The sequence below is a fragment of the Oncorhynchus mykiss genome, chromosome 25 (assembly GCF_013265735.2).
Source record: "Oncorhynchus mykiss isolate Arlee chromosome 25, USDA_OmykA_1.1, whole genome shotgun sequence".
Classification (NCBI taxonomy): Eukaryota; Metazoa; Chordata; class Actinopteri; order Salmoniformes; family Salmonidae; genus Oncorhynchus; species Oncorhynchus mykiss.
This window is the reverse complement of record NC_048589.1, coordinates 5,465,266-5,475,204: the sequence shown is the minus strand read 5'-3', so window position 1 is coordinate 5,475,204 and position 9,939 is coordinate 5,465,266. Positions and strand designations below refer to the sequence as shown.

At 42.2% G+C, this 9,939-nt stretch overlaps 1 protein-coding gene across 2 annotated transcripts in view; it reads right to left on the bottom strand.

The window, feature by feature from the left end:
• Positions 1–4,419: 4,419 nt before the first annotated feature.
• si:ch211-266g18.6 (synaptotagmin-like protein 1) overlaps positions 4,420–9,939 on the bottom strand; it is a 53,972-nt gene continuing 48,452 nt past the window's right edge. For both annotated transcript variants that reach the window (XM_036962781.1, XM_021584357.2), the window contains exons 15-16: positions 5,196–5,401; positions 4,420–4,947 (exon numbers count right to left, since the gene is read on the bottom strand). In XM_036962781.1, coding sequence (XP_036818676.1) covers positions 4,808–4,947; positions 5,196–5,401 — 346 coding nt within the window. In that variant the 3' untranslated portion in view covers positions 4,420–4,807. The remainder of the gene's footprint in view (positions 4,948–5,195; positions 5,402–9,939) is intronic.

The following is a 9,939-nucleotide window of genomic DNA, read 5'->3' as shown; positions in this document are numbered from 1 at the left end:
CCAGCTGCTTTTTATTTAAAAAATAATTATGCCAACATCAGTTTTTTACAAGAAACTCACCTATCAGCAACAGAAAGTGAAAGGTTTTGGTAAGCCTACTCCTTAATTAAGATCCAGAGGAGTATCAATTCTCGTTGATAAAGTCCCAATTTAAAGGGACATTCACCCTGGGAGAATCTGGGTTTGTTTTCATCATGTCCGAGCCATTTCTATGTCAGTCAGATATGTTTCACACATAATTTCCCAGGGGGAAGTCAGGTCTGGGCGATGCAGGCTGACAGCTTCCGGTGTATTGTGAGAACTGAACATACATTTTCTCCTATTTGTGGCATTTCGTGAAGGCTCTATGTGATATTGTTCGCATTATACATTTTTGTGCGTGAAGATATGGTAGTCCTTGTTCGATAGAGACATTGGACTTCTTTCAGCAATGCTCCTACCAGTGGATTCATTGCTAAATATATAAGCTGAAACATTTTTCCAGTCTCTGGAGGACTACAACTTGTGTGGGGCAGTGCTTCGTGCTCTGGCCCTGTCCCTCCCCCAAGGCAGGCTTTTCTGAAATGGAGGCAGACACTAATGTAAGAATATTTTGAAGATAACTACACAACGCAGAGTATGAGAGTTTGAGAGGACTAAACTAAAAGTGAGAGTACTAATGGTCAATATGGAATGGTAATAGGAGTTGGGTTTCAGTTCAACATCTGTTAGAATCTGTGGAATGTCACTCCTGATCTCAAAGCAACATGTTCTACATTTTCATTGGTCTGTACAAGGAGTGAGATACTTGTTATTTGGCGATGTGGCAAGGACTTCTGATTGGTCAACCCCTGGCTAGTGTGGAGGGGTTATAAATTGCATCCTGTTCCTTTATTCTGGGGGAAAAGCTTAGGACAGGGAGACTGAACATCTGACTCCCAGCATAACATCTTGATTTGTCCTCTCTGAATAAACCTATTTTCTCCCCCGATTCTCTTTGGAGTTTGTGTTATTGAAGAATAACATAATTTGCTAACGCTAACAACACAATCATTTGAGCAAAACTGAAAGAACTGACATGAACACGAATTTGACAATGGAGCATTTATTTTGCTACATGGTGACATTCAACCATATGCTGGGTTTCTTCCCTGGTGATGCTCTGCCAGGCCTTTACTGCAGCTGTCTTCAGTTCCTGCTTGTTCTTGTGGTATTTTTCCTTCAGGTTCGCCTTCAGCAAGTGAAATGCATTCTCAAGTGGATTCAGGTCAGGTGATTGACTTGGCCATTGCAGAACATTCCACTTCTTTGACTTAAAAAAGTATTGGGTTGCTTTTACAGTTTGCTCAGGTCATTGTCCATCTGCACTGTGAAGCACCATCCAATGATTTATGAAGCATTTGGCTGAATCTGAGCAGATAATATAGCCCTAAACACTTCTGAATTCATATCATCAATAAATACAAGGGAACCAGGTCCAATGGCAGTCATACATGCCTAAGCCATGCTTCACAGATGAGGTGGTATGCTTCGGATCACGATCAGTTCCTTCCCTTCTCCATACTCTTCTCTTCAATTCATTTTGGTACAAGTTGATCTTTTAGCGTATTACAGCTGTGAATGTGTTTTGAAGTATTTTGGAATGCCAATGTTGAGTATACCAACTGAGATTTAAACCATTTACACAAACAGATTCAAAAAAGATTCAAATAATCAAAGATGGCTGCCATAAAACAATACACTAACGCTGAAATATTAATATACACTGTTAGTCAAATGAACCCCAGAATTGGAAAATACACTCAATACATTGTAATGACTTGAAGAATTATTACCTGCTGTTTTACGTTCTGATCTTTATTTCTGTTGTTTTTGTCATTATTTAGTATGGTCAGGGCGTGAGTTGGGGTGGGCAGTCTGTCTGTTTTTCTATGATTTGGGGATTTCTATGTTTCCTGCCTAGTATGGTTCTCAATCAGAGGCAGGTGTCATTAGTTGTCTCTGATTGAGAATCATACCTAGGTAGCCTGGGTTTCACTGTTTGTTTGTGGGTGATTGTCTATGTTAGTTGCTTGTGTCAGCACAGTCCTTATGATAGCGTCACAGTCGTTATTTGTTTTTGTATTCAGTACTTTCTTTAATTAAATATTCATCATGAACACATACCACACCGCATTTAGGTCCTCCGATCCTTCTCGCCTCTCCTCTTCAGATGAAGAGGAGGAAGACCGTGACATGCTGAATTCCAAGATAACCAACCTACAGCACTAGACCAAACTTCACTTGCATCAATCATCCTAGTGGTATTGAGAGATAAACAGGGTAATGCATTAACTGATTGCACATAAAGGAAGACACTTACTACATGATAGAGTGCTTGCTTTGTTATCCAATTGACCTTTCTTTCATCCTGTGAAACAATGTCATCCTGGTCCCAGATTCTGTCTCGCAATGTTCCGTGTAAAGTCAGCACAATTCTGCCCTTGTCCCACATTAGTTCAGTCAGCACTAGATTTGAACAATAATGTATTATGCAGTACCGTACAAAAAAGGTAAATAAAGCCGGTGACCATTTTACAAACATAACTTTATTTTTACACTTTGTGGTGGTTAAACTAGAACCATCTCTCCCTTGTACGGTTATAGAGCAGAAACATTAACTCATGATCTCTGGAATGATCTTTAGGTTTGATCACCCAAAGACATCGTAAATCGCCTCTGTCCGTGTTTTCTCAGAGGCGCATCCTCAGCAGAACACACACAGAATAATTAACAGAATACTCTATTCTGTCGAATAAATCAACCATTATAATGCAATACAAGGATTATAACATAATCTTGCAATTCCCCTGACAATTTACATAATTTGAAAACAGACACACTCCCTGGGAAATGACAAGATATACAGTACTAGATAAAAGTTTGGACACAACTACTTATTCGAGGGTTTTTCTTTATTTTTTACTATTTTCTACATTGTAGAATAATATTGAAGTAGTAGTAACCCAAAAAGTTTTTATCATAGCAAAATATATTTTAATTTGAGATTCTTCAAAATAGCCACCCATTGCCTTCATGACAGCTTGGCACATTCTTGGCATTCTCTCAACCAGCTTCATGAGGTAGTCATCTGGAATTTATTTCAATTAACAGGCCTGCCTTGTTAAAGGTTAATTTGTGGTATTTCTTTCCTTCTAAATGCGTTTGAGCCAATCAGTTGTGTTGTGACAAGGTAGGGGTGGTATACAGAAGATACGTCTATTTGGTAAAAGACCAAGTCCATATTATGGCAAGAACAGCTCAAATAAGCAAAGAGAAAAGACAGTCCCTCATTACTTTAAGACATGAAGGTAATTCAATATGGAACATTTCTTCAAATGCAGTCGCAAAACCCATCAAGCGCTATGACGAACCTGTCTCAGCCTCAGAAATTGCAGTCCAAATAAATGTTTCACAGAGTTCAAGTAACAGACACATCTCAACATCAATTGTTCAGAGGAGACTTTGTGAATCAGGCCTTCAGTCTAATTTCGGTAAAGAAACCACTACTAAAGGACACCAATAACAAGAAGAGACTTGCTTGGGCCAAGTAACACAAGCAATGGACATTAGACCGGTGGAAATCTGTCGTTTGGTCTGATGAGTCCATATTAGAGATTTTTGGTTCCAACTGCAGTGTTTATGTGAGATGCAGAGAAGGTGATGGGTTGATGTCTGTATGTGTGGTTCCCACCCAAAAGCATGGAGGAGGTGTGATGGTGAGGGGGTGCTTTGCTGGTGACACCGTCTGTGATTTATTTAGAATTCAAGGCACACAACATGCAAGGCTACCACAGCATTCTGCAGCAATACGCCATCCCATATAGTTTGCACTTAGTCCCACTATCATTTGTTTTTCATCAGGACAAGGACCCAACACACCTCCAGGCTGTGTAAGGGCTATTTGACCAAGAAGGAGACTGCTGGAGTGCTGCATCAGATGACCTGGCCTCCACAATCACCCAACCTCAACCCAATTGAGATGGTTTGGGATGAGTTGGACTGCAGAGTGAAGGAAAAGCAGCCAACAAGTGCTCAGCATATGTGGGAACTCCTTCAAGACTGTTGGAAAAGCATTCCAGGTGAAGCTGGTTGAGAGAATGCTAAGAGTGTACAAAGCTGTCATCAAGGCAAAGGGTGGCTCATTTGAAGAATCTTCAATATATTAATACTTTTTTGGTTACTACATGACTCCATATGTGTTATGTTTTGGCGTGACAGGTAGCCTAGTGGTTAGAGCATTGGGCCAGTAACTGAAAGGTTGAATCGCTGAGCTGACAAGGTAAAAATATGTAGTTTTGCCCCTGAACAGGCCATCACTGTAAAAAAAGAATTTGTTCTTAACTGACTTGCCTTGTTAAATAAAGGTAAAATAAAAATGTCATAGTTGTGAAGTCTTCACTATTATTCTACAATGTAGAAAATAGTAAACATTAAGAAAAACCCTGGAATGGGTAGATGTGTCCAAACTTTTGACTGGTACTGTAAGTAAAGTATAAGTGAATAAAAAAATACACTGAAAAAAATATGCATTGCAATTCTAATTCTTTATACTTTGATTAATCACAATCAAGACTCTCTATCACAAGAAAAAGGTTCTGAGCAGTAATTACCTCTTACCGAACCTCATCCTCCTGATATATTTGTTTTCCTTTATTCAGAAAAGTGAGAATGTAGATTATGGGGTACAGTTGAAGAGGGTAGAAAGTTGAAAAGTGTTGCTCATGGAAATATGCGCATGTTCGACTCTAGCACTACCGCTACGCTGCGCTCCCGGCACTGATTTATTCTACTTCCTCGGGGTCATAGAGGAACGAAGGGGGATCTCACCCTCCACCCAAGCATCTGGACTTGATAGCATATTTTCCCAAAGTTGAATTTCCTCATTGACAGATTCCATCCAGTCCACGTTTTTGCCATAGCTTTGTCCTGGAATCAAACAGAAAAGTAAGGCATTTCAGAAAAGTAAGCCATTGCAAAAATATTGAGTGAACAACTTCTATTCCGAAATCAAAGACGAACTATGGTAGCATCTCATACTTTCTTTTTCAGTTGTTAACTATGTTTTTAGTGCTTCAGCCATGGAAATTGATTACCTTTCGTAACAAATTTACAAACGTACTATCACAGACATTTGTCACAAGTAGCATCATGACAAAATGGTGCTTAACAATCACCTGTGCCCAGACTGAGGCGTACCCCTCCCAGGAACTGATTGGAGAGTTTGTTGTGGTCCCACACAGTCAGCTCGCAGCAAGCCTCTCTGACCTCTCCGGCACGGAAACCGTCGTACACCATGGCGTGGTTATACACAGGCTTTTGGCTCTTCTTCACCACCCGCGTCTTCTGACGACTCTTCTTGCTTGTGTCAGGCAACATGTAACTGACGTAGAAAATGCAATCATTTTGTTTTCTATCGCACATTAAAATTACGCTAATGACTTTAGCATATGGTGTCTGTGCTTGCAAATATCTGTGCATCTGGATAGATGATAAGCTAACATAAAAAAATAACACATGAGTTCATTAAGAAGCTGAGAAAAAAATGCCTCTCGCTTTCTAACTCTGTGGAGACCGAAGGACTTTCCCCGAGTTAGCCATCCCTGAGACCGGGTATGGTAACTCATACGTCTAAAGGTTAACAATGATGTTGGGTACAGTGGTTGTTTTTGAAAAAGAGCTTTATATATAAAATGTTAGCAATGAATGGAGCTACGTGACAAAGGGGGTCAGCTCTTTTGGTAGAGAATGCAGTGATGTGTACTAAACCTGTCACCCGTAATAAAACGTAGTACACTATGGTAAACCGCATCTAATGGCTTTAGTGAAGTGGCAGCTGCATTCATATGGATGATATCTCCATAGTCTAGGACCGGTAGGAACGTCGATTGAATGATCTGCTTTCTACTATTAGGTAAATGAGCTTTGTTTTTTTACACCTTACACTTGGAATAATCTCAAACCTTTATTTAACTTCTCTAGGGTAGGAGGCAGCATTCGGAATTATGGATGAAAAGCGTGCCAAATTAAACTGCCTGCTACTCAGGCCCAGAAGATAGGATATGCATATGGTAGATTTGGATAGAAAACACTCTAAAGTTTCCAAAACTGTTAAAATAGTGTCTGTGAGTATAACAGAACTGATTTGGCAGCGAAAACCTGAGAAAAATCCACTCAGGATTTATTTTTGTTTTGTAGTTTTCTATTCAATGCCATTACAGTATCCATTGACTTAGGACTCAATTTGCAGTTCCTATGCCTTCCACTAGATGTCAACAGTCTTTAGAAATAGTTTCAGGCTTGTATTCTGAAAAATGAGGGAGTAAGAGCAGTCTGAATGAGTGGACCCTGCAGTGTCACAGAGGTTTTTCATGCACGCAACCGAGAGAGTGCTTTTCTTGTTTACCTTTTAAATTGACGACATTATTGTCCGGTTGAAATATTATTGATTATTTAGGCTAAAAACAACCTGAGGCTTGAATATAAACATCGTTTGACATGTTTCTATGAACTTTACGGAAACAATTTGGATTTTTTGTCTGCCTGTTGTGACTGCGTTTGAGCCTGTGGATTACTGAAGAAAACGCACAAACAAAACTGAGGTTTTTGGATATAAAGAGAGACTATCGAACAAAACAAACATTTATTGAGTAAATTAATGTATTCTGAGTGCAACCATATAAAGATCATCAAAAGTAAGTGATTCATTTGCTCTCTATTTCTGACTTGTGTAACTCTTCTACTTGGCTGGTTACTGTTTGTAATGATTTGTCTGCTGGGTGATGTTCTCAAATAATCGTAAGGTATGCTTTCGCCGTAAAACATTTTTGAAATCTGACACCGTGGTTGGATTCACAAGAAGTTAATCTTAAACCTATGTCAAAATACTTGTATGTTTTCTGAATTTTTATATAGAGTACTTCTGTATTTGAATTTGGCGCTCTGCAATTTCACTGGATGTTGGCCACGTGGGACAAAAGCGTCCCACATACCCTAGTGAGGTTTTAACAAGGAAAAGCCCATTGAGACCCAGAGTGTCTTTTTCAAGGGAGATCTGGCCAAGAAAGCAGCAACAATCAATACATTACAGAATTAAAATACAACAATACAACATGACAAAAAAATCATTTACTCTCCTCTGTAACCCCCATCAATATTTTACATTTATTTATTGGCACTAACATTCTAGATGAAGCATGGATTGTAGACTATTCCAATCCTGTGCATTTGTTTCTTAGGGTTTGCCAACTACTACCAGAGGTTTATCTGGGGATTTGGTCAGGTAGCGGCTTCCATTACCTCACTGCTGAAGGGGGGCCTGGTACATTTGCAGTGGTCGGCTGAGGCGGACAGGGCTTTTGGTCACCTGAGGGCTCTGTTTACCTCGGCTCCCGTGCTGGCCCATCCGGATCCCTCTTTGACGTTCATAGTTGAGGTGAATGCGTCCGAGGCTGGGATAGGAGCTGTGCTCTCTCAGCGCTCAGGTACGCCACCGAAGCTCCGCCCCTGTGCCTTCTTCTCAAAGAAGGTCAGCCCGGCGGAGCGAAACTATGACGTGGGGGACTGGGAGCTGTTGGCTGTCGTCAAGGCCTTGAAGGCGTGGAGACATTGGCTTGAGGCGGCTAAACACCCTTTTCTCATCTGGACTGACCACCACAATCTGGAGTACAACCGGGCAGCGAGGAGACTGAACACTCGTCAGGCAAGGTGGGCCATGTTTTTCACCCGTTTTGTTATCACCCTGTCCTACAAACCAGGCTCCCAGAATGTGAAAGCAGATGCACTGTCCCGGCTGTATGACACAGAGGAGCAGCCCATGCATAATACTCCCATTCTTCCGGCTTCCTGCCTGGTAGCGCCGGTGGTGTGCGAGCTGGACGCGGACATTGAGCAGGCGGTGTAAGCACCGGGGGACCGGGTCTGGCTCTCGACCTGAAAACTGCCCCTACGCCCGCCCTGCCGGAAGCTTGGCCTGCAGTTTGTGGGGCCATTTAAAGTCCTGAGGAGAGTGAACGAGGTGTTACAGGTTACAGCTTCCCCACGATTACAGTATTAACCACTCGTTCAATGTGTCTCTCTTCAGGCCGGTGGTGGCTGGTCTCCTCTCCTGGAGTCTGAGGTGCGGGAGGTTCCTCTGCCCCCTCTGGACATTGAGGGGGCCCTGGCATACTCCGTTCAATCCATACTGGATTCGAGGCATCGGGCGAGGGGCCTTCAGTATCTCGTGGAGTGGGAGGGGTGTGGTCCGGACGAGAGGTTCTGGTTTCCAGTCGAGGACGTGTTGGACCCTTCAATGCTGCAGGACTTCCACCGTCTCCGTCCGGATCACCCTGCTCCTCGCCCCCAGGGTCGTCCCCGAGGCCGGTGCCGCACGTCAAGGGGGGGTACTGTCACAACTTCTGCCGAAGTCGGTTCCTCTCTTTGTTCGGACCGTGCTCGGCGTCGCCAGGTCTTTTAGCCATCATCGATCCACTTTTCATGTTCCATTTGTTTTGTCTTGTCACACACCTGGTCTCAATTTCCCTCGTGATATGTTGTGTATTTAACCCTCTTTTCCCCCCATGTCTTTGTGCGGAATTGTTTATTGTAAGTGCACGTTTTCTCTGGTGCGCAACGGGTTTTGTAACCATTTGTTTGTGGTTCTGGTTGCTGGTGGCTTTATGAATAACACTGCTCTGTTGATTACCCAGTTTTGCATTTGTCATATTGACCCATATTCTAATCATGTCTATTTTTGGAAATAGACTTCTGAGATTAACAGAGGCCAAAACCTGCTCTGTTTTCAAAAATCATAGGGAGTCGGTAGAGATTGCAGGGTATCTACAGGCCCAGGGTTTGGTCGCACATTACCAGAGACCAACAATAAAAGCATAACAATGTACCTGTTGCCCAATGTGTTGTACCTGTTGCCCATTGTCAATAAATGAGCGGAGTCATTCAAGAGTTTGATATTTTGGAAGCATGACATCAAGTGTAGGCCCACTTGCGTTTGTGAGTGGTACAAATGCAGTTGCAGAGAGAGACCAAGCTCCGGGTGGTATTGACATGATGATCTCATCAGAGTGTTTGCAAATTGTAGGGCATAAAGTGAAGATAATTCACTCACACATTGATAATTTAGCCTATTTAATCCAGGATGGCATTGAGTAAATTCAGATGGCTGATTGAGAACCTTTTTCCTGAATAATGTGTTTGTTTTCTATCTCTGGTTTACATTTCACATTGGTATTGACTCCCTGTCAAAATAAAGGTAAAATAAATACATTTAAAGTATTAATTGAAACAAAATATGGAGAGTCGTGAAAATGGCGTTGACATCCTGCCTCGCTTCTTGCTCTGAGGAAACTGCAGTCTTTAGTTTTTTATTAATGTATTATTTCAAAATTGTTAGCCCAGAATGTTTTTACATTATAAAATACAGTTAGGCCTCCCGGGCGGCGCAGTGGTCTAGGGCACTGCATCGCAGTGCTAGCTGTGACACCAGAGACTCTGGGTTAACGCCCAGGCTCTGTCGCAGCCGGCCACGACCGGGAGGTCGTCCGGGTTAGAGAGGGTTTGGCCGGTAGGGATATCCTTGTTTCATCGCGCACTAGCGACTCCTGTGGCGGGCCGGGCGCAGTGCACGCTAACCAGGTCGCAAGGTGCACGGTGTTTCTTCCAACACATTGGTGCGGCTGGCTTCCGGGTTGGATGCGCACTGTGTTAAGAAGCAGTGCAGCATGGTTGGGTTGTGTTTCGGGGGACGCATGGCTTTCGACCTTCGTCTCTCTTGATCCCGTATGGGAGTTGTAGCGATGAGACAAGATAGTAACTACTAACAATTGGATACCACAAAAAATAGGGAGAAAAAAGGGTAAAATAAAAATAAAAAATTCAAAAATACAGTTGAAGTAGGAAGTTTACATACACCTTATCCAAATA